The sequence below is a fragment of the Epinephelus moara genome, chromosome 13, assembly GCF_006386435.1.
Source record: "Epinephelus moara isolate mb chromosome 13, YSFRI_EMoa_1.0, whole genome shotgun sequence".
Classification (NCBI taxonomy): Eukaryota; Metazoa; Chordata; class Actinopteri; order Perciformes; family Serranidae; genus Epinephelus; species Epinephelus moara.
This window is the reverse complement of record NC_065518.1, coordinates 25,333,810-25,359,498: the sequence shown is the minus strand read 5'-3', so window position 1 is coordinate 25,359,498 and position 25,689 is coordinate 25,333,810. Positions and strand designations below refer to the sequence as shown.

Here is a 25,689-nt window from a genome sequence, read left to right as displayed (position 1 = left end):
TCAGCAGTGCTCTGGTCCTGACATTTGTTCATGGCACAAGCTAGACCTCCCCAGCAAGGAGTGGTGGAGGGAGAGACATGAGGCAAAGATGCTGTGTGAGGTGACAGGGACAGGTGCATTCACTGAAGTTAGTTACTGTGGTTTGGCTCACTGGTTTTGCCCGTTGACAGCAGTTTCAGAGTGACTGTGACACACAACCAGAGTACTTAAGCTACAGACACGCAGACATGATCACATGTTTTAAGACTTTGAGAGACTTTCCGATGATACTGTTGTCTCTGGTGTCCAGCGTGAATAAACTTCCACAAAACTGCTCAGAAATCTTAAAAAATGCTCTTTATAACTTGCCTGAGAATTATCTGTCTTCTGTAATGAAGCAAGTCAGGGACACTTGTGTGCGCATCTGTGGACATGCTGCACAAAGGAGCTCCTAATAGCTAATTCGGCATACTTTTAATGATGCCAGTTTGCTAAAATGTAAACAAAAACAGGCTTAAAAAATTGGCATCAAATTGTAGCCCACAGCATACCTCACCGAAATCATGGTAACACTGTTTCCTGTTTACATCCCCTAAAGCGGGATTGGGAGGCAAAGTTGTCTTGATTTCTTTCTGTGGGGAGACTCAAAGTGTCAGACTTTGAAAATCCCTGGACTAGACTACAAAATGTGTTGTGCAGCTGACCCTGGGAGTGAAATGTAGTCATTGCTCTGTAAAAAAGCCAAATTGACTGAGGTTGAAACTGTCTTGTTTCAGGGTGGTGGTCGGCAGCCTGTCCAGTGTGTCCACGTGGAGCCCTCTACAGGTGATGACCGACCACAGCAGCTCGGACATCCTCATTCCTGTGAACCCTGCAGACTCGCAGCCAGGTACTGTAGTCCTGAAATCATCAAACAAAAGCTGCAGACTTAATTCAGGATCATGCAACTTCACTGAAGTCAGAAGCGCATTTAATGCTCTCTGTTCCCAGATTAGTATATTTCTTGACAGCCTTTAGTTGACATTGCTGCACTGATCCCCAAACCAGTGCTCTAAGAGTTCTTTCCCTGTTAAAAACTCTCCTGTTTTTATGTTTTTACTGCTGACAGCAGCCGCTTATGGCTTCAGTGTAGGGATCAGATGTTTATCAGATGAATTCTCGGGACTTTCTCTGTAAGTCTATACCTTCACTTTCACTTCTGTTTTGTTTCAGTGAGCTCTGTGGAAGACACGGCTGCATTTCCTGCTCAGTGCGAGTCAACAGGCCCGGCGGGAAACTGTGAGAGCAGCAGATCGCCTTTAACATTTAAGTAAGCTGCTATCATTTCAGGCGGGACTGATGTGCTGCAGTTTAGTTGCTATCAAAATATTCATCAGGTTTAGTCACAGGACTAAACAGGCAAGTCAAGTCTGTGTGCCTTTGTGCTGCAGCTTCAGCTTTCTTCACAAAGATGAATTATGAAATGTGTTGCAGTATGGAGTCCAGTCCACCGACGCAGTCTGCTCCACTCTCCAGTGTGCTGCCAACATCTGGTCTGCCAGAGTCCATGACAGTGGGTGAGTGTTGCTACTTTTTCTTCCTGTCTGACTCTTACTATTTTCACTCTCTCCTGCTCTTCTAGTTGGGTTTGTTCTCAAACCGGTTCAGTGTTATGAATCATCACTTTATACCACATGTGAGCGAGCACTGACAGACGAACAGCGCCTTTGAACGGGATGTCAATCAAAGCTGTTAAATCACTTGAACTGCAAAGAATCATGTTGTTGGTATCATTACAATCACTGACTGCTTTGGAGTTTGTTACACTCTGAGGTTAGATTGTCTTCTGATAAAACCTCAAGAGGAACTGGAGAGTCGTGCACTGCAGAAACTCCACTAGAAATGACACAGAATCCTCTATAAACTAGTAAAATTTGCAAAGATTTTCTTCAAACTGATGAACATGTAGCTGCTACAAAACCTCAGAACAAGTAAATAAGACTTATTAAAGCTTCATTTAAGGCTTTAATCACCAGAAATTAAAGTTAAAGATGCTTGAAACTAGATTTTTTTCTTATAGACTGCAGTTACTTTGCACATTTCTGCTCAGCAAGCAGCAAACAGTGCACAGAAAACAGGTTAAGCGTAGGGCCTAATACAGTAAAAGTTTCACTTGGTGGAACTCCTTAATTTCTTTGCACATCTGAGGATAAATGATTTACATAAGATATGACAGCACACATCACAAGTGTTGAATCACCAAGCTTCTCTTGAGGCTTTATAGGACGACAATCTAATCTCAGAGTGTTTTCCAAAGAAGTTTTGTGATGGTAATGAATCCTGTGGAAGTCCTGACATGTCTTTGTCTGGAAATCTCACCACCAGCTGTCGTCTGCGGCAAATTAAATCAGACTCGCTGATTAGTATTTTCAAACCTTGTTGTGTTTCTGTGCGGTTAAAGTGATCTAATTTCTTCGAGTGCCAAGAGATTGTTCAGTTCCATAATATTTTCATCATGGCAAATGGTCCACCAGGTGGCACTGTTGGTCCAGTGTACACACACATTACAGTCTAAACACACTCGTCTGCTCCCCTCAAAGGATTTTGCTTGAGAGAAAAAATGGGAGAGTGTGACACAAAGTCAGATTGTGTGAATGCCTGGTGTATACATCAGCTATGTGATTTAAGCTGTGGATAAAACACAGTTGATGAGCACTTAAAGGTGTGTGTGACTCAGCACACGCAGGTTTTGCTCTGGCCTTGAGTGTGGGTGGTGTTTTGCTTGGTGCCCTGGAGCTAATTGGACCACAAGATGCTCACACTGATGCAGTTTGATTCCTTGGATTCTGTGTGTGTGTGTGTGAGGGGGTTGAGGAGGGAAAGTGATGGAGAACCAGGGTAGGAAAGGTGAGTGGAGCTGCCTGTAAGCGCCTTCGTCCAATCTATTAGCCCTCGCTAAGAGGAGGTCGCAGCGCCACAGAGAGAGCTGGCGAAAAAAATCTCTGCTGTAAAGGCAGAGAAAACGGTCCGCTACATACGGAGCTCCACGAGGCCGTAGAAAGATGTAAAACAGCAGATCACAGTCACTGAGCTTTTAGTTAAAAGTCGCCCTCACACACTGTAACATTACTGTAATGTCAGTTTTTTGTGTCAGTCCCCCGGAATCAAAGAGCAAAGAGCTCCTCTCCAGACTCACTGACATCCAACAGTCTCACAGGAAAAAAAATCTATCGCCACAGAGGCAGAGATACCAATTTTTTACGCCTACTGTCGGCTCAATAGACCAGAATGCAATGCAGCCAAAACAGATTTTGCATTTTGACTAAAAGACCGTGACTTCTTCTCGACTGGAAAAACCTCTCTCTCTCTTTCACTGGTGGTGTTGCTTTTGCTCTCCCCGCCTACTCTCGTAACCCAAAGCAACAAGTACAGGCGCCTTTCTCGAGAGGTTGTGCAAAGTCGTTGTGGGAAAACGTAGGAAACCACTGAGGAAGAAGAGGATGAGACAGGTTGAGGGATAATAACTTGGAGAACAATTCTTGGAAAGCACTAAGTTTATTTAAATATCTCATCGTAGATTTTGCCTTTAAGCAGTTTAAACTTAATTTGCATTGGTCTAATCTGAAGCTTAACTTCTATCTTCATAAAGGCCACGTTAAAGGGGCACTCCACGAATTGTGCATATGAAGTTCAGGTTACTCACCAGGAAGAGTACTACTCAGCCTGTGAAAACAGTTGTATAATTTCATCTGTAGCTGTGGGGAGGCCTTTCCAAACTTTTGAAAAAATATCCCCGATGATGTCATTGTGATGTCATGAGGGTCATCTCAGCTTGAGACTTGAAATGAGAGCTTGAAATGTTAACAGAACTCTACACTTAATCTGAATGTGAAGGGTTTGGAAGAAGTCGGTTGTTTGGAAGCACTGGAGACATAATAAAAGATGCTAATGAGATGCATTGTGGGAAATGTAGAACCTAGTGTTTTTGCTTCTTGACACATGTTAAGGACTAAACGTCTTAGTATCTAGTACGGGTGGGGGGAAAAACGTAATTTACTTAAATTTTGCAAGTTTTCTTTTTATGATTCTTTTAACTAGTCTTTTAATGATTGAATCAATGTAAGTAAAATTGGGAGGTGTAAAGAATTGGTCTTTTATATTGTGGTAATCTACAAAACCAAGTTTGGCACCATATCTGTTTCAAGAAAAACAAAGCGGATATGAGAAAGCAGACAATGGCAGACAGTCCAAGGACATGGACCTTAAGCTGCTCGAATAAAAATTCAATGAAATGAAAGTTCAGTGTTGATATTCTGGCAGTCACACACAAATAAATCAATGTTTGGGAAAAACTGGAAGCTTGATGAACAGGAAAGCTAGATGTAGCAGTTTATGTTTACTTCCAAATGTATTTTTTCCCATTGTATTGTACATGTAATGTACATTATATTAAGTAAGTAAAGTTTATTTAATATAGCACCTTTTACAGAGCAAGGTCACAAAGTGCTTCATAGGAATAAAATAATAAAATGATTACAAGTAGGACCATAAAAACATTAGTTTAATTACCACTTTTCCATAGAGTTCTAATGCTGCTGAAATAACAGCCAGAGAGATTGACTGGCACCTGATGTGTATTGTTTTTGGAAATATATCTCATTATGTAAAGTCTCTAGAAGTGTATTATTCAACTTTTCCCATGGGATAGTGTTAAAAAAGGGAACAAAAATCGCAAATACATTGTAATATTGAATCGCAATACTTAAAAAATTGCAATACATATTGAATCAGCACCCAAGTATTGGGATAGTATTAACTCAGGAGATACGCATATCATCTCAGCTCTCATGTCTGGACCTCTGCTGATTTGATTTTGACCATTCTTTTTGTTGCAGCTCCTTAGCTCACAGTGTCGGTTGATTGGTTTGCAGTTCCACAAAAACTTTCCCACCTTTGGCAGAAAGTTTTTGCTCCAAGAGGCTGAAATTTGGCACAGAGGTCAAGTATGTGTGTGTGAAGGTGGGTGTTTGTGTTCATGCCAGTTGGCTTAAAGGGTGGGTGGCCATTTGGCAAACATGGGCAACGTGGACGCGTGCATACGTGGTCGCAGCGAATGCATATTTGCACTGGTTTAAAAATCCGACTCTTGTCAGTTGATAAAACGTCCGCAGACAATACGAAAAAGCTTGAGCATGTTGATTCATTCAGGAATCAGAATGAGCAGTTGATTGGCTTACATCCTGATGCAAGAGAATAATAAGACCTTCTATGAATAGAAAAATTTGCAATGTATCATTACAGCGTGTGTATGTTTAGTGCTAAAGAATAGTAAAAACAGCTAATGACAGTGTTTGCCCTTTTCATGATTAAGGCTTTGTGAAACACACACACACACACACACACACACACACACACACACACACACACACACACACACAGATGATTGCAAAGCATGCTGGATTTTAAAGATATGTGTGAGAAACTGAGAGGAAGAATGGTGTTGAGAGGAAGAAGAGTGTCGTGCAAGCTGTCCCTCACCGATTGCCACCCTGCCGGCCTAACAGCGTGTGAGGCCAAGCCGTCCATTGATTGGAGAGTATGGAGTCTATAATTCACAAGGCACCTCGATTACATGGCCAAGCTCTCTGCTAATGCATCTATTATTGGAACAATTGAGTAAGCGCGCAGGTTCCGGTGGAGACAGACAGACAGACACACACACACACACACACACACATACACATACACACATACTCGTCCCATTAAAGGTGTCTCTTATACACACGAGGACAAAGTTGCTCGCACATGTATTTCCCCTCACACTCACACTTGTGCTGTAATTTGACCACATCCCCCTGCGAGGCCGGAGGGGCGTCTGGGTCCACTGAAGTCCCTAATGGCTCGTCTGTGGCACCCGCTGTGAACGTGTGGTCGGACGTAAGGTCACATTTATTCCTGGCCTGCTGATGTGGAGAGTGAAGCCGTGGAGATAATAGACTTCCTCTTTTCTCCTCTGCTCTCTGTTGCACTCTTCATCACACCCCTCCTCTTCTTCCTCCACCTCCCCCCAACCTGGCACTTAGCTCGGGGCTGGTGGAGACCTACTTGTGTCTGGGGCTACGCCGACACCCTACATTAGTTATGAGAATAGAAGTTGTGGTCTCTGCATGTTTTGTGCGTGCGTGTGTGTGATGGTGGAATGCACAGTGCAGGGAAGATTAACTCCTTGTCTCATGGTTGTTATTTTTGGAAGTCCTGGTAACAGCCTAGTTAGGGGCTTTGAAACCTTCATGTGCACCTCCAAGTGTAACTATGGAGATGACTCACTGTACCACCACACAGCCCGGCCCAAATCTGTCCTTTACATCAGGATGGAGATTAACATCAGCCAGCAGCTGACTGCTAGCTGACTTTGGCTGTAGCTGATACAGTTCAGCTGACTGTTGCTTTAAGGCTGGAAAAGATACTGAGGATTTCTAGACTGGAGTTGCTGCTGTCTTGTATTAAATTTAACCAGGCTCCACAGCGAAAAAATAACACTTAGTACTGTAGCATATGTCATCAAATTCATTGTTGATTAACCTGTTAGTCCAATACCTTTTTCCTGGATAGCGGTCCTAGAATTGTCAGTGTTTAGACTTGGTCTCATTTTAGCAATCAGCCTGTCTGTTGGTCCACCACTTTGGTCCAGACTGAAATGGACTGCCATGAAATTTTGTGCAGACATTCACGGCCCCAATGAAGACGATGAAGCCTAAGAATTGGGTGATCCCCTGACTTCATCTTGCGCTACCAGCAGGCTTAAGTTTTCACGAATCCAGTGAAATATATGGGGCTGTACCCGACTCAGAGTTTTGTCAGTCGAATGGGATTTGACTGTTCAATACAAATATTTGACTATTTGTTACAGCCTCTCTAAACCAATGGTTCCCAACAGGTGGGTCACGGTCTTAAAGTGGGTCATGAGTCCATGCTGAATGGACAGCAAGTGACTCGCAAACATGTCAAGTTTCTAAAAAAGGCGCTTTATGTGGAAGTACGGTGAATTTCTGGAGCGTAGCTTTTATTGTCAAGTGCCATTTTGTGCTGTAAAATAAACGACTAATGGACAGCTACTTGACAGAGACAGCAATCTAGCTAGACAACATGGCCAAACACAAATATGACGCTGAATATATTAAACTTTGGACCTTGAACTAATGACAAAGGAGAAATCTGAACCCCATGGCTGGACCAGTTGCGAACCACTGTTCTAAACAAACCAAGGCACTACAAGAAACCAAACATACCAAAAAGGACACCACAAACAGGGGTTGGAGATCTCAGCCAAACCAAACAAAAGATGGGGCTGGGCCAACCATTGTGTTGGCCGTCGCACCCAGCTCATCCCCCAAACCACCAAATTGAAACTATACCAAACCACACAAAATTCAGAAACTAAACTATTGTCAATCTCCATCCCACACTAAAATAACAAACAACAAACCCCAATAAGTTGCATTGTGCTGAGAAACATGTCAGGAAGAAAAACCACCCCCCACGACTGCTGTGCTGCTGCGGGCGTGTGTGTGTGTCTCCCACACTCCGCCCCTCAAAAACAAGAAGTACACCCAGCGGTGCATAATACAAGATATACAGGGCCACACATAACATAGACGATCATGCAAGGCTTTACTGAACTGCTGGATTTTTGAATGGGGTTCCACTTGATGTTCAGGGTGGTAGTGACGTTTACGTAATATGGTAAATAAGCCAAGTTAGCCCTCTGAGCTAATGCATACTAACTATTAGGACCCCCTCGAAAACGAGATGATGCATCTCAAGGGGTTTATCCTACCCTACAATAAATTTCTTCTATGCTAACGATAAATTTAGAAAATGCAACATCTTTTGCCGACACTAGATACCAAACAGAAGCCAGAGACGGTATCGTATTAAGTTGTGTGAGCTGTAAATTCACCACTTCTAAGCAGAAGGCAGCTGATAATGTTGTCTCTGAGCCTGACCGGGCAAAGCTTGTCTTCCTCCGGGATGCTTCTTTTGTCTCACTCAGACTCACCCTGGGTCTGGGTCCACGTCCAACCGAAATTTTGTGCAGACATTCATGGTTCCCACATGATATCTCGTAATGACTTTGGTGGTCCCCTTTCTCGACCTCCAGCGCTTTTATGAGGTCTTTTAGTGAAATGTCTCGACTACTTTCGGAGGGATTGCCATGACATTTGTTACACACATTCATGTGCCCTTCAGGTTCAATTTTAATAACTTTGGTAATCCCGTAAACTTTCCTTGAGGTCAACATTTTAATTTGGAATTAGACTGCTGATGCCTCGTAAAGACACCTTGAGAAAAAAATGAACTCTTTATGGACTTTCCAGAGTTTAAGTACTCAGCATTTCTGTTTTTCAAGATGGAAAAGCAGCATTTAATATCATCACATGATGCAATAACTCTCTATACAGATAGGAATGCTGCACATTATGGGCATTGTCAAGAAAACATAATTCAATCAATAGATGACTGAACAAGCCGTCTGTAGAGACACGATTTTAATTTATTGTTTGCGGACATTCCATTATTTTTTAAAACAGCTGATCTACGGCATCAGCTTATTTCACCCACGTTCAAGTCAGAGTACTTTACAAAACATGAGCTCAGTAATCATAACGGCTTTAGAGAAATGTCAGAATCCATTACTCCGGAAATTGTTTTGGGTGACAGCTTTGTAACATGAACAATTTTGAGATATTGTTTAATATTTTATTTTGCTGTAGTCAGGGAGGAGCTGCCCAGAGATGGGCGAGAGTAACAGCCCATAATATGTTATTAAGGGCAAACATCAGCTGAATATATCAGTGGATTCATAAAAGGGCTATGGCTGATAACTGTCCTGAGTGGTTGAAATTGGCACTCTAACTCATTGTGTATGGTCGAGCCATAAAGCTGAGGTACTGGTCCAATGTGCTATCTGATATGGAAAAAACATTGGATTTGGAACTGGAGATAAGGGACCTTCTGTCCCACATCCTGGGCCAATCAGGCAGATATGTAACATAAAAAACAATAAAGGGTTGTACTAAAATCTTACTTATGCTATGAGGAAGAACATTTTACTGCAGCAGATAAATTAAAGTCAGAGAGTGCTGTTTGATTTACTGCCATTACATGGTGTCTGCCATCATGCTGCAGGGATTTTCTTGATTGTTCTCATTGTACATTGCCATTGACTACATTTACATGCACACTAATAATTTTCACTATTATTCCTAATGTAACAATGTTCTTAATTTGACACAGGTCACATAAACAGCATACTCCGTTTGGATATTCAGTATTAAGTCTTTTTCCAAATGTAGCATTTTCCAATTAAGACATGTGGAATTTTCATTCATTCATTCATTCATTCATTCATTCATTTTCCACTTATCCTGTTGGGGGTTGCAGAGGGGCTGGAGCCTATCCCAGCTGACATTGGGCGAGGGGCGGGGAGTGCTCTTAAGGCATGTATACAGTGCTTTCAGATTTTGCATCACTACTGGGGTTTTACCACAGTTTGCGAGACACTGCCTCTTGCCTGTTNGACTGTGGGAGGAAGCTGGAGTACCCAGAGAAAACACACGCTGACACGGGAAGAACATGCAGACTCCACACAGAAGTGCCGCCTACATGTGGAATATGCTGATGTAATTTGGATTTTAGGAGTGCTCTTAAGGCATGTATACAGTGCTTTCAGATTTTGCATCACTACTGGGGTTTTACCACAGTTTGCGAGACACTGCCTCTTGCCTGTTTACAGTCAGCTCCGTACGTTGTCATGGTTATGTTTTACACAATCCGACTGACTAACATTTTGCAAGGCTGAAGGGTAGAGATGCTGAAAGAAAGCCTGTACCTCTGGTCAGATAAAGAAGCATACCTGTGTTTAAACATCATGAAAGACATGGATATTAACAGGTTTTTGGATAATGTGCAAATATCACAACACTGACTTGCAGCTACATGAGATGTTTCAGCCGGCCTGACCTGGCTAACGTGCATTACGCGGTTGATGCCACAGCGTCCTTTGTTGTGTTGAGTTCCGTACAATAAACTGCAGGTTCCAGTTGCAAAACTATCAAAGTATTTATTCATAGCGCCAAACACAGGTTGAATAAATGTCCATCTTCAATGTTAATGTCAATGTCAACCTTTCATTCAAACTGAACACACAGCATGTTACACACTGTCCCGCGCCACAGTGGTCAAAAACCTATTGCTCTTCCGGGTTGAAACACCTGATAGCATCAATGTTGTTCCTACCTTTATACCCTTATGTTCAAAATATCAACACAGCGCCACCCAGTGTGCATCCATGGTAACTTATGTTTCAGATCTACTGAGTGAATGACAGGCCCATTTCCACTGAAGAAGTTCCTGGTACTATTTGCGGGGCAGGAACTTTACAGGAACGTCCTTTCGCTCAGCCCTCTCAACTGCCGTGTCTCCACTGAGTAGGAGGAAGGTTCCTGTAAAGTCACCGGGCTCTGGATGTGACGTAATCGTTGCGCGACCATTTTGACCAGGGTGACTCCTTTTAAAAATGCGACTCCTCGTCTGCTGAGTTTTAAAAATGCCGGCTATTTTGTCGCTTTCTGTTGATGTCACATCCCGCCTTGAGTATATCCAATCAGCACCAAGTAAACCCCAAGCCCCACCCAGGAGTTTTTCGGGGCTGTTCTGAGTACCTACTCCGAGGCAGGGACAACGGCCCCGGCCCCGTAAAATTACCCCGAAGTTCCTGCGGTGGAAACGGGCCTTATTTGGCTCTTACACTGACCTTTTCAAGAAAGTGGTTGAAGGAATGAAAGACGGAGCCCGTGTTCACATGGTCTAACAAGTACACCACTGGTGGAAAACTTAAAAAAAAATCCTATCTTTGACACAAAGACGCAAAATAGGACAAGTGGCTCCAGCTGTTATACTTTTCCAATATTACAGTCTTAGCCATATAAACAGCTTAGTAGGAATATTGTCTTATTTGTAATAAGGGCAAAAACTTGAATATAACACAAAAGAAAACCCAGAATATTTTGTGCACGTAAACATAACGTGCATCATTGTAACTTCTTCGTTGTGTGTATGAATCTAAGCTGGTGTTCTTTTACTTTTTGTTTGTTTGTTTCTATTATTTAGAAACTCCTGTAGATTTCATAATGTGTCCATCTTCTACTTGTCGTTAAAGTGAAAACTAGTAAATACATTGTCGAAAAAAAGGTTTTGAGTGGTAACACAATAAAAATGGCTGGTGTTGGTGTTGAGGTGTATGAGCCAAAATGACGGGACAAGCGAATGATGGTTTTCTTGTCCTGCTGTCGGCTGTGCTCAACTGTATGATCAGTTGAGTAGAATAACACTGCCCACAATTCACTTATAAAAGTTGTTTTGAGTTTGGTTTCATGTTTTCTTGATACATAGTTTAATGTAAGTGGTAGCCAGTGTTTGCCTCCCAAAATTTATCTTGGATTAGGCTCTCTCTTCAGGGTTTTTTAGCAGCTTCCAGAAAATGTTTTACTGTAGCAATAAAAGTGTTCTCTGTGAGTCAGATAGATATTATGCATAAGTTCTGTCATCTTAAAAAAGTAAAAACCTGATTTTATCAAAGCAGTTCATCTTAAAGATGGAACAAAAGAGCAGCATTAAAAAGTTGGATTCCGTTATTTCTACATTTGAAGACTGTACGTTATTAGTTTTTGCATATTGCTGTGTGTAGTGTCTGTGTGTGTTTTGTGTCTTTGAAGTAGTTTTAGTGTATAAGTCTCACTGTGGTCTCTCTCCTCTGCAGTGGAGCTGCGTCAGGCCATTGTAGCCATGATGAACAGGAAGGACGAACTGGAGGAACAGAACACGTACGTTACGGGTTATATTCTCCTTATCTGCCGCCCGCAAACCCCCAAACACATACACACTTACACTCAGACTGGAGGAAGATATCGAATGACCTTTCTGTATAAATTGTGTCAGCTTGTTTTCCTTTTATCCTGAGACGAGAGGGTTGTTTTTTTTGTGCTGACTTGGGGGCAGGAAACTGTTTTGTTGTGTTTTGTTTTTAGCATCAAGCCACCAGAGACTTATGATTTACACTCATTTAACAGCTGCTAAAAAGGAGCGTTGTGCAAACAGCCAAGCACAGTTCAATAAAAATCTGTTGTAAAGACCAAAATGCACAGTGATATGTTTACACACCTATGGAATTAATCATAAATAAATGTGAATCTTCTGGCAGGCAGTATTAAGATTTTAAAGATAAACTGTGATTTGTGCTCGTGGCTTTAAAATAACAGCGATGCAATCACAGATGTGTTGATTAAATGTTTTGTATCAGAGCTGAGTGTGACTGCAATTAAAGAAGCTTAATAATGTTTATCCAATCTACTGTTTATCAAAATTACCAGAATGTAAACATTTAGTATGTCTCAGTGTGGAGGATAAGGTCTGTGCAAGACGCATCACCTGAATGTAAATGGGACATAAAACGTATACTAAGATGTGTGATGTGCTTGATGTCTTTGACAGGTCTCTTCGCAGTCTGCTGGATGGGGAGATGGAGCACTCAGCAGGCCTGAGGCAGGAAACTGATCTGCTCAAGAGGAAGCTGGCAGAGCTGGAGGAGAGACACACAGCCAAGGTCCAGGCACTGGCCAGGTAAGACGCAGCTGGGATGTCTGTCGAACGAACATTATTGCTGTCATTTCTGCTTGGAATGTGGAAGGTTAAAGCCGCAGTTGCCAAATTGACCCATTTTATTCACCATTAAAGTGACGATAGACAAGATTTTTTGCTTTATCTTATCACTGTGAAGTATACGCTGATAGCACAGTGTAATAGCTATTGAATGATAACACCATCACATTGAGATCGTATATTGCTCAGCCAAAATAGGAAGAAGATAGCACTTTTGTTTTCATTGGTAGCTATTGGCAGCTATCCCCAGTTACAAAGTATCAGGTTCTTTGCTGTTACATGAAGTAATTAACATGACAGTAGCTGCATCCTCACTGACAGTGTTGATCTTCCCAGTTTTTAGTGTATAAAATTAGGAACAGGAAATCACACAAGCAACTATTTACATGGAACAGTGGGAGATTATGTTGCCAGCCAGGTTGGATAATGGAGTGACAAGAAGTAATAGAACAAAATAAAATAGATTAAAGTAAAGTCTGACGGTTCATAGGCTCAGATAAAGTCAGCTCTGATAGAGGTTATATATGCGATCCATTTGTTCCAAATTAGATAGAATTTATTTTTTTGGGTTCTTAAACAATATGTTATTTTTTCCATTTTGAATATTTCTAAAACTATTCCAAGCCAATCGTCTATTGTTGGTGGTGCTGGATTTAGCCATCTCATAGTGGTATCTTTTTTAGTTGCCGTTAAGAGAATTTGTAGTAGTCTTATATCCTTCCCTTGGTCCAAAAAACAAACACGGCCCAGATACAGAGTTTCAAAGTCCAGAGGAACCTGTGTGCCAAAAGTTTTACCAAGAGAGTCATGAACGCCCTTCCAAAACAATTTCAGTTTGGGGCAGTCCCAGAATATGTGATAATGGTTTGCCAACTGCACTGCCTCCAGCATGGCATATTAGCATCGCTATATTTTTCTTGGTTGGGTGTCTTAAAGTACTTGATTATGTTTTCCAGCAGTGTTCTCTCCAGTCCATGGAGTTAGTTGAGGACCATTGAAATTGCCAAATATCCCCCTCAGGCCTCTTCTGACAATCTAATCCCCATCTCTCGTTCCCACTTCTCTTTAATATAATTAGTGTTGTCGTTCTTAGCATGAGATAGAGCACTTACTACATTTTCAACAGTGTAACTAGTAATCTGTTCTGTAAGCCATTACATTTAAGAAGTAACCTTCTGTACACTGGTTATACGTTTACAACAAATATCTTTGAGTCTATCTTTGAAAAAAAAAAATGCATTTGAGGATGAAACCTTTTAATTTTTAAAATAGGCTTCTTATATTTTATAGACCAAATGGTTAAAGGTTCTGTATGTGCCATTCATAGTATTATTATAGCAGCAAGCAACTATTTGCTATGTAAAGATAAAGTGGAATGATGGCATCCCCAGCAGAGAATGAACCGACACTCCCTCTGTGTGTGTTGTAATCTGAGCTTCTCTGTGGTTTGTTGCGGTCGACAGTCTGGCTGCTTGTGCATGTTTGTGCATATGTGTATCCCACTGGCTCATCACCACCTCTCTGCATTGTGCTCATGTGGTGTCGACTGCTGATATTGGCACAGTGGGGTTGCAGAAGCTTTGTGTCCACCCTCTGGTTAACACTGTTAGCTCTGTCAGCACCATTTCTTCTTTTTTGTTTTAAGATTATTTTTTGGGCTTTTTGCCTTTAATTGACAGGACAGTGTGAAACGGGGAGAAAGAGAGAGTGAGGGGATGACATGCAGCAAAGGGTTGCAAGCCGGAATCGAACCTGCGACCACTGCAGCGAGGCATTGCCTCTGTACATGGGGCGCCAGCACTATCCACTATGCTACCGATGCCCCGTCAGCACCATTTCTGATGCTTCTTCATGGAGTTAGCACCATTAGCTACTTGCTCCTGGCTCAGCCACCTCCATGTTAAGAACTGCCTCCAGACAAGAGCGCATTTAATTGATTTATCAAGAAAATAATCAGCAGATCAATGGATAATGAAAAAAGATTGTTGATTACCACTGCTGAAATAACAAGTCAAAAGGAAAACAAAGCTTCCACAGACCACAGGTCCCAGTGGACCCACTAATAATAGCTGAATATGCTGCCAGAAGATTTTCCTTCAGAGCTTTAAACTCCAGACAAATTATCTCCTGTTTCCACTTGTAGAAGCTAAAGCGTGAAGTTTCTTAATGTAGTTCCGTATGGCCATTACTATCTTCTACTGTTATGCATCTGCAATCAAGAAATTACAATGCTGAGAGTTATCTGGCACATTTTGCGGTTTCAGTGTAGGAGGAAATCCAGTGCAAACGATCTAGTGAAGAGGGAGCATATCTAATATCCAGTATTACAGCTTTTACTTTTTAGTCTGAGTACCAAAAGTTACTTGGACGTTGTTTCCTCCCCCATCAGCTGGAAATGAGAGTAGCTGTGTAGTGCTGGTGGGAGGATTTTTTGTCCAAAGCAGAGTGCTGGAAAACATTTTAGAAAAGCCAGAATTCGAATCACTTGACATTGTAATGATTGTTTCATTGGTACTGACCATTAACCCATCAACCCCCTACAGATACATGATGGCTGTTTTGTTCTGTGCAACTTTTTACATTGTGCAGTCTTAATAGCTCGGCCATCCAGGCCATTTGAAGAGACCTTCCTCACATCAGGCAATTTGACTTGTCACAGCAGGAAACACACACACACAGGTGGCACAAATAACATCAATAATTAACGATTAACACCCATTGTTGTAAGGTTATCACTGTAGTTGCACCTGTGTCAAAGAGGATGAGCCAGTATGGGAACTTTTGTCCGATGTATGTACAAATTGGAGCCAAAAAGTTTCAGTCAGTAAACATTGTGTAAAAGCTGTAATAGCCCAGAGGACCTTCGTGTCTTGCGATTAAAGCTGCTTTGTCGCTGCTGATTGTGCTGGGCTGTGCCTCTGTACCTACAGTAGCTGCATCAGTGTTTTACACATAATCACAGTAATTACCACCACATCACCTAATGGCAAGAGCCTTACCCAGACAGATGGAGAAACTATATTTGTGCAACTATCACTGTTAAGCCTCCACATCAAGTTTAGGCTGCTCATGATGAAAAGTCTTGGAGGACTACACTTGCCAACCCTCCTGTTTTCACTAGGAGTCTTTTAATTGCTCTCTCTCAGTTTCCTCCCAGGGTTGCAATTCTACTGTATGCCTCCTTATTTACAACAAACTTTCAAATTTATTGTACTGTATAGTGTGTATAAGCCGTATGACTCTACCCGTTAGCGCTTTCCCCTCCATCCATTCTTCTCCGACCCTCTGACCTTGCTCATGTCAGGCCAGCTGCCGATGGACATCTCATCCCAATGATGGTCGTTACACATGTGTAAGTCCGATTGGATGTTCTAGCGGGGGGTTTTAGGGGTACCTCAGGGGTTAGAGAGGGATCCTCTATTGCTATGTCTTCCAGAGACTGTGAGCCTCTCGTTTCACCTGCACAGACATCCAGGACCCAGGAGTGTGTGGTCCAGGGAGACACTCTGGCTCCCTCCAATCCTGCTGGTTCTCTGTGGGGGTCCCAGGGTCATGAACCAAAAACTAAACCAAATTAAATGTATTTAACATAAAAATGCTGATGCAATGTACTTATTACTTTGTTTTTAGTTTTAGTTTTTGTTCGTTAAAAGTCATCAGAACGCAGGTTAGGTTTCAGAATCCTCCGTATTTTTGAGGTCTTAAGGTTGGCAAGTACGGAGAGGACGAATGTGAGGAAAACTTTTTTCCCTCTGCTCTTTTATCCCAATAACTAACCACCTACAGTTTCCCCTGAAAGTGAATTGCGTCACCTCAGCATTGACAATTGATTGCCTGTATGCCACAAGTCTTCAGTCGAGCCCTGAGCCCTTTAAATAGAGGATTAGTCATCCTCCAGCAGTCTAAACAGAAAGCCCCAGCAAGACTGTGCTCAGATAGTAGCCTCCTCCAGTAAGTCAGGCCACCAGCTAGGATTGATTGAGTGACTCAAGTTAAGTGTGTAGGGACTGCTGAGGCTGATGGGTGTGCAGCTTGGCGAGGACAGTAGTGCAGCTGCTGATGGGGGCTTTTTAATGTGTTATCATTTTCATGTTCACATGGAAGGGTTTAACGGAGCTGAGAGGGAAATGGAAAGCGTGAACAAGGAACATGGGACGGCCTCATGACTGCCTCGCTCTCTCCGCAGGTGATTGTGACATACAGTGTGCTTTTTTTTCCCCACACAACCAAACGCGCACACTCAGACACACAAAGCCTATTCTATAGTCGACCGCTAAATCTCAAGTGCTGCTTTTCCTTCTCAGCCAAATCTGTCTCGATCAATAGCGGCTATAAATACCACTGAAGGAGCAGCTAGCCACTGAATGAGGGCTGGAAGCTGTCAGCATCATTCAGTGAAAGAGGCTACTGGCAACGGTTGCTATGAATCCCACAATTCTTTTCACTCGCACTAAGGGTGAACTGGGAGTCAGTAAGCCTGACATAAAATGTGACACCGAACAATAACAACTTAACATTTGAAAGGACAGTTGGCTCACTTGTTGACCGACGACTCGCTGAAGTGCTTTCCAGCTTTTCAGTTAATTGCAGTGTTATTGAGACAGATTGTTTAATCTGCTCTTTAAACTTTGACAGGTTTCACTTTGCTGAGTGCTGAAAATTTCCAGGTTAAATGTTTATCTTGAGCACCGGATGGTCCTGCTGTTTGAGGAAGATGCCGCCAGTCATCTGCTTATTTTTGTGCCTCTCCTAGTAGTAGCACAGCGCCCAAACCCAAAGGAAGTGGCATGTGTGTGAATGTGTGTGTGTCTTGAGCCCGGCTGTATATGGGGGTGGCAGAGGATGAGCGAGCCGCCATAGATAGATTTCGGCTGACGTAGACTCCGGCAGAGGGGAGTGGGCTAAAACGAGCCCGCTGCTCACTTACCGAGTTACTCACACATAAAACTCGGATATACAGCAGGACCCTTACTCACACACGCATCCAAATATAACACGAGAATGTAAGACTCTCACTCACACGTTGACACATAGCAGCCCACATCCTCGCTCTCAACTTATACCAGACTATAGAAATCTGAGCGTACATGCAGCGGTCCACATGTATGTTCGTATGCACATGGTGCCTTAAATCAATCTGCCAAACTGTACATGAGATCAATATTAGTGTTTTCATTACATACAGTACTTACAATGGGCTGTATTTAAAGATGGACGAAGCGTCTCCAATTGACCCTTTGCTAAGTCCCACCCCAGGACACAGACTGGCTAATCATAAGATGGCATCAGGCCGGCTCAGACCAGGGTCTGACAACAACAGTCTTTTCGGATTTCTTTCATTTTCAGGCTGGTTTTGTGGATTTGGAGCTAAATGTTGTGCCTGGGGCACGTCGCGTATTAATGATACTCGTTACCTGGAGAGGTTGGAAAAAGATATACGTTTCTTCCCTGTTCCAAAATCAAACCCTGAAAAGTGTAGGGTTAGCTAGCTAGCTACTGAAGATTTAGCCTACTGAATGTATACACACGCTGCTTTTGCTTTTTAATGATTATAACTGTGAGAAAAAGACCGACCCTGCTGTACAGGAAGCAGGGAAACTTTGCTGATATTCAACCAGCTCTGTGTCGTCACATTGTGCACAGATGAATGTTGTTTGACTTTCCCTGGAGATTCCTGCCCATCTGGCAGTGGAGGTCCCGGCGCTGGCAGTGGGTGAAGCCAAACACCATTCATCTGCACACACTGTGATGCCACACAGCTGGTTCACTATCAGCAAAGTTTCCCTTTATATTCATTGTCTTCTGTGGCGATAAGCAGTGATGCGGTGGTTCACTTTTACACTGTGATCTGTAGCCTATAGTTCGGCTTTAGCTTCTAACTATCTTTGTCTTTTTAACCTGTTGTTGCTGCTGAGTCAGTTTGACATCCTGGATATATCCTTCAAACACAGGCTGTAGACCCCTCTGTCTGCTTCTCTCTGGAATCACTATTTCAGTTTTCCAAAAACATGATAATATTTCTTCAGGGAGTGCAGTTAGTTACAGTGTGGGCTCCATGCTTACTCTGACAGCTTGGTGGACCATCACAGAGGGGCGGGGCTTAGCGAAAGGTCAATTATTCCCACCAAAATAGATAAAAAAAATTAAAAAAATGGAGCCAAAATATTCTGGATACTGCTGCCATTTTGCACTGGTAACTTGCACTATAAACCTGTCTTCTTTAATGTTATGTAGACCACCAATGGAATTTTAATTTGTAGAAAATAAGACTATCTGCAATTGGAAATATATGAAGTCAAAATAGTGTCAAAGGTATTGCAGCTGAGTATGATTATACCTGAACGTCTTGAACAAATGAATTCATATGTTTGAATGTGTATCTGAACAAATAGGTTTAATATTTGAATCCACGAGGAGAGCCATAGCTCGCATGACATTTTTGAGTAAATGAAAAAGATATGTGAGTTCATAAAGAAGATCTGCAGAAAGGTCTACAGTTACAAAAACGGTCTCCAGTCACAAATCCATCTGTCTGTTGGTGATGGGAGTTCACACAGAACTCAGCTGAATGTGTGAATCCTAGCTTTACAGCAAGAAATCATACCTACAGGTACAAATCCTTCTGTCTCACATCTGATGCTCCCTCCTGAACAGCCAGTGGTGATGCTTATATTCATTTTTAACACATGAAACATTTAAATTCTTTGATCAAATGTTTTTACACATTCACACAGAATGTTTTCACACTTTCAGATATGATCATACACAGCAACAACACTTCTGACCCTATTTTGACTTGTTAGAAATTGACAAGTGTCCAACTTATCATTATGAAGTAAATACTGATTGCACAATGTAATGGCTATAGAATTCTTACATCATCTGAATTTAGATTGTGTGGAGTATGGAGAGTACTAGTGACCACTAGTAACACTAACAACCAATGTTTTTATGAATGGCTCTCACATTTGTGCAAGGTGCAAACGCACAGGCGATGTGATACAAATCATTCAGCCCTACTTTAGGTTTAAACATCTTATGATAACCAAAATCCCACATGATCTGTCCTCACATCTCAGTGTCTTCATCAAACAACTCCTTTTATTGAGTCACTATCATTACTAATGATAAAAGACACTGAGTTGTTTGAAAACTGTCGCTTAAAAATTAGCAACAGTCCAAAACCAAAATGGCCTTGCTCCGAAATTCTAACCCTCAAACTCCTTCCCTCAAGGATAGCAGTTAAGACACACACACACACACACACACACACACACACACAAACTCTTTCCCCCACAACTACATCTTGTCCCCCTTTTTAGACATCAGTTGGCAGAGCAGAAAGCAGGCCTCTCGCAGCAGGAAGATGGGAAAGCGGCCAGTCAAGTGGGCTCGGGCCAGGAAGTGGTACCTCGTCACTGGGAGAGGGGGCGGTTGGACAGGCGGACACATACGCACACACGCTCACACACATGCACAAAAGAAACGGGAGCAGATGCCTTTTTCTTAGCTGGCAGAGCTGCCGTCTTTTCTCCAGGCAGTCTGGTGCAGCTGATCTAAGAAGTGGCAAAGCGAGCTCCTGTGAAGTTTGCCTAGTTTACTTGTTGGGAGTGTTTAGGCTCGCTGTTTTCTTTCTTTGGGAAGTCAATTATGTCACTCTGCCCTGAGGGGCCTTTTTCCTTCAGTGCTGAAGTTTTAACAACCCGGCCCTGCACCCTATTGCCTTGTTGTGCCTGAGTGTGGATATATATATGTGTGTGTGTGTGTGTTTCTGCAGCTCTGGGCATTGAGCCTTTGGAAGTATGACACAAGAGTGCATGCTTGAAGTTTTTTTTTTCTTCAAAGAGGCTGAGCAGTAAATTGCACTCAGGAGTATTACGCGGCGGCTGAGCTGTCCGTCTCTGAAGGCGTCTTTGTACTTCTCATTTACTGCTTCCCAACAAAACCAGATCATACCTGAAGAACAGCCAATTTAGCTGTGTTTATTGCACATTAAGATGACTACAAAGCACGAGGATGATAAAGGAAGGGGTGGCGGGGAATACAAGAGAGAGGGGAAAAAAATCACCCCAGGGCTTCTGTTAAGTAATTACTGCGTGTAGTTTAAGTTTAAGCTTACCTCTTGAGATACTTTTTGTGCTCCTTCTTCAGAGATGATAAGATCCTACATCCTTCCTCTCTTTCTAATAGTCTCTTACTGTATTTGCTTTATTTAAAACACACACACAAACTAAACAGTCGTCACAAGCTTTCTCTCTTGCCCACAAAATATTTGGAATTTCTTTATCTCTCAAATGCACGCTGTTTCCTGCTCTTTCACCATCTCCTTTATTTGCACACAGCTAGAATTCCTTCAAATCTATCTCTAAAGCAGGCAGCCTGTCTTACACTCCTTGTTTCTCTTGCACACAAAAACCATCACCAACTCTTTCATAAATCTCCTCGTGCACAAACACCGCTCGTCTTCCCCGCTCGCCTCTCACATGCAAGGAGATGAGATGACTTCAACAGTTTTATTAACAAACGTAGTTAATAGGCTTATCCTCTGAGCAGGCATCGCACTAACAATATTTCTGGGTCAGACTATTGCCCTTAATGAGAAAGCGGTTTGTGGCCGGTCCCATATCAGCCGGACGAAGGATGCAGTTTTCACAACAGAGATGCCGAGCAAGTACTTCACTTTGGACACACTCATTTAAAACTTTACTGTCCCTCAAGGCAGAAGAGACATTTAAGAGTTTCAGATGACTTTCAAACACTCGGCATTTTCAGCGATCCAACATTCACTGGAAGCAAAGCATCAAACAACTTAATGGATCGCTCTCAATTGGAAAGCATTAACAGACAGCCAAAGCTGCAGTTTCTTGCTACAGTTTCAGGGAAGAGAAAATTGGTCCAATGTTGTCACTCCCAGGAGGCTTTGTAGTTTAGATTTGTTTGGTATCTATCATTCATGGTCTGTCCTGTGGGTCTGAAGGCTGTCCACTAAACTGAGTTTGTAATGATGGACTCGCCAGAGGTGTTGAGGAAGTGTGTGCAACAGGAATTTGGGCCTAAGTGGGTATTTAATAGCATACAGCTATTCAAATGTATGGGCACAATATAAACACTGTGTGTGCAAGATCGTTTACTCAATGGTTTCCATATATGAAGCAGAATTTAGCAGGGAATACAACAGAGAATGTTCCCTTTACTGTGTAAAATTTCAGTCATCTGTATGGTTAATGTAGAAATAGTGCTAGAACTAGTCGATTTGTGGTTGACATGATGGGCTGGACCAAAAAGTGGTTCACAAAGTGAATGTAAGTTGTCGCAAGATGATTAACAAGATGCCCTGCTAGCAGCTAGTCTCTTGGTCGGTCTACCTCTTTGTTCCAGACTGAAATACCTCTACTGTTGGATGAACCGCCATGAAATCTGGTACATACATATTCATGGTGCCCAGAGGATGACTTCTAAGTACTTTTGTATTTGTCTGACTTTGGTGTGACAACACCAGCAGGTCAACAATTTTCACCTCATCCCGTGAAATTTCTTAATGTCTAAGAGATGGATTGGTACAAAATTGCGTACACACTTTCATGGTCTCTTCACGATATATCTTAATGACCGATTCCCTGGCTCCGCAAATTGTCAGTCACTGTTTTAAACATGCCCTGTATTAGATAATGGTTGTGATTGGCCTAGAGCAGGCCAGACTGGCTTGAAATGTGTCTGAACGGGACCAGGACCAGACACATTTACTAGTACAAATTAAGCATAAGCTTGCAGATTTGTCTGGGTCCCAGGCTAATCAGTTAGTTGATTGACAGAAAATTGATCACCAACCGTTTCAATAATCAATTAATCATTCAAAATCATTCAATTCATTCAATTGTGTCCTTGTAAATTGCATACATTTTGGGTTTGGCCTGTTGATTGCACAAAACAAGGATTTTCAAAGATGTCACCTTCAGGGCCATTTTTCGCATTAACTGACTGAATCATGAATTGTAAAAATAATTGATTGAAAATTACTCAATAATATATATAATCGCTATTTGAGGCCCTAAAGGGAAGTTAACTTAAATGGATGAAATGACATGCATTAGGAGAAACAGCCTGTGTCTTTGAGCTTTGATGGGATACTTAATGTGGAGCATGGCATGCATTTTCTCCGAACAATGACTGAGCGCACACAAGATACATTAAGAAAATTAATGTCTGGGATGTTGAGGCATGAGGCGGAGAGTTTTCTTATCAGTAATGAGTAGGTTAATCGCTCATGGGGGAAAAAACAAGAAATTCTGTGTTTGATTTAGCATGTGTACAACCTGGGGGGAGTCGCTCCAACACAGACGGGACACAGAGGGTGTATTTCACGCCTCCGGGTTGTGCTTTACCAGGCTGCTCTAAAATTGGACTCGAAAATGTACCCAGCAAGTGAGGCTCTTGTTAGTTTGATGTTTCCTCATAACCTGTACGACACTTGCTTATTTACAAATGTCCCACTGACAGCTCCAGTAATATCAGCTGACAGCAGCCCGTGTACACTTCCCTAAATTTCCCTCAAGACCGCTTATTTTGGAGATGCATGTCGTAACGTTGGTGTGATCTACACCTGTGTCAAGATTTTGTTTTGTGCAAGTGTGTCTGTATCCATCATCTGATGTAATGATGCAGAGAATATTGTATTCTGGTTATTGTATTAGTACAACTTTTCATACCAGAGGTGGCATACTGGGAACATGCATATTTCTCTTTGCAAGGAGCCAATGGGTATGGTTACATTTTTGTTGTAGGAAAGTCAGCTTAAAAATGTTTTAATAAATATACGATTGGAGTCAATACTTAAAACGTGACCTATTAACAACACAACTAGGCTATGTCCGATCACTGATAATTCCCATTCAGTGGCCAACAAGGCAGAGGTCGGTCCAGTATATTGCACATGGTGACATTTCTCTAGTTTAAACCTTCCTCCTGTTTGACATATTGTCCATAGTCGACTGCCTTAAATAATGCAGAGAACAAGCACATTACACCAGCAGAGTGATCAATAATTTAGCAAACTGTGTTCATTATCAGGCTGTTGTAACCTGAAAAAGAAATTAAAGTATTGTTTGTTCAGAGAATTATTTATTCACAGCAAAGGAAGCTTGCTGTGAATAAATAATTCTCTGAACAAAGAAGACTGAGCAAACAGTAGTGTTGCTGATTAACTGAAGAGCTTTTGGGAAATGATTTCTGTTGGCTGCGTCTTAGAGTGTATTGAGTCATTACAACTATTGAAATCATTTAGGTACATAATGGACTGCAAACTTTTTAAAAACCTGGACTGATGGAGGAGGGTAGAAATGACTCATAGTACATAGTTACAACAAGTTAACATGATGGATCAATAACCCTGTCAACCCTGGTTTCTTATGCTGTTTGTTACTGGTACTCGTCAGCATTTGAACCTAAGAAAAAATACTTGAACAGTGCTATGTTATAGAGATATAATTAATTAGACTATTAAAAAATAAATGAAGCAAAGTATTTAAATGTAAAATAGCAGCATGAGTAATTGTAATAGACTGTTTAATAGTGGGTATTTGGTGTTTTTTCTTCCGCCTCTTTTTAATTTCAATGTGTGCTGGTTGTTTCTGCATTTTCAATTTGTGCTTAAAAAAAATAATAAAAAACTCTGTGTGGTAACGCAAAAAAAAAAAGAAAAAAAAATATTGCAACTTGTTATGCTCAGGGGGAGGTGAAGAAGTTGGTGTATCATTAAAAGTTAAACGCAGTTAAGTGAAAATGAAATGAAATTAAAACAGAGAAGCAATGAAAAACCAGTGAGTCAGTGAATAAATGATGATATATAGTCATGACGTACTGTCATTGCATTAGCTAAGGCAACCTCTCTTTGTCATCTCTGGAAGGCTTTTAACACCCTTATGTGTGCACACAGGGCTGTTACCAGAACACTTTATAAAGCACATAGCTCTAATAGAAGTTTCTCAAAACTCCTTATTTCCATTGTCCAGTGGGCTTTCCATTATACATCCATTGATGTACTTTGTTTTAAGTTTTGACTGGTGCACTTTTAACAATTTCATGCTGCTTATATTGATAAACCAAGTCACAATATTTGCATAACAGTAGTAGATGGAAAAGCACATAAATTTGCAGTTTCTTTTGCCCATTTTCTAAAAATTTTGGCTAAAATTTGCACTACATTTGGATGGAAGCTCAACTATTTTGACATGCTCTTGCAGAAAAAGCACAGGTGTGATTAATAACACCAGTAAGGTGAGCCAGCTCAAGACCCATTGTTAATGTTGTTGGTAACGCCTGTGCTTTTCCTGCTATGACAAGTCAAAATGTCTGCTGTGAAGCTGGTAGATTTTTATGTCTTGCCTGTGCTGGTTGTTTTGCTATTTTGGAGGCAGCAGAACAGGCTGTAACTACACCTTATTGGCTGATACGGCTAATGTGTTAGCAAAAAATTCCTTTTCAACTCATCCAGCAAATACAGAGCAACATTACCATGCATTCTGAGTCGTGCTTCTGGATACCTGATGAATATTAATCCAATATTTTGTGTCCTTTTATCTCTGTTTTTGGTCTCCACCAACCTCTGAGGGAACTATCTGTCTCTTCAGCAGCACTATGTATGCTAACTGGCTATTTGGTGCTGCCAGAGTTGCCAGATTGGGCAGTTTTCCACCCACTTGGACTACTTTTTATTTGATAGGTTATTGAAATGTTTAGGGATGCACCGAATATTCGGTAACCGAATATATTCGGCCGAATATTGCAAAAAAACACACATTTGGTATTCGGTGGAATAAGTTAAAAGCAAGGCGGAATAATAGCGGCATGTTTTGATAACGCAATCAAACAGCGTGCCTTGACGGGCGGAGTAAAATGTCGGCAGTGTGGCGATCCATCCGTCACCGCACTCGCATTTGCGACTAAAAATTGTTTTGAGCGAGCAAAATAGGCTTAAATCATTCAGCACGCTGTGCGAGCAGCCTACAGATTTCA

The 25,689-nt window shown here is 41.8% G+C and overlaps 1 protein-coding gene across 1 annotated transcript in view; it reads left to right on the top strand.

Annotated features, from left to right (window-relative positions):
- Positions 1-25,689, top strand: part of snx29 (sorting nexin 29) — a 199,311-nt gene that overhangs the window by 16,152 nt on the left and 157,470 nt on the right. Inside the window, exons 9-13 of the mRNA XM_050060227.1 lie at positions 756-868; positions 1,192-1,288; positions 1,453-1,535; positions 11,780-11,843; positions 12,511-12,639. Of these exons, the coding sequence (XP_049916184.1) occupies positions 756-868; positions 1,192-1,288; positions 1,453-1,535; positions 11,780-11,843; positions 12,511-12,639 (486 nt within the window). The remainder of the gene's footprint in view (positions 1-755; positions 869-1,191; positions 1,289-1,452; positions 1,536-11,779; positions 11,844-12,510; positions 12,640-25,689) is intronic.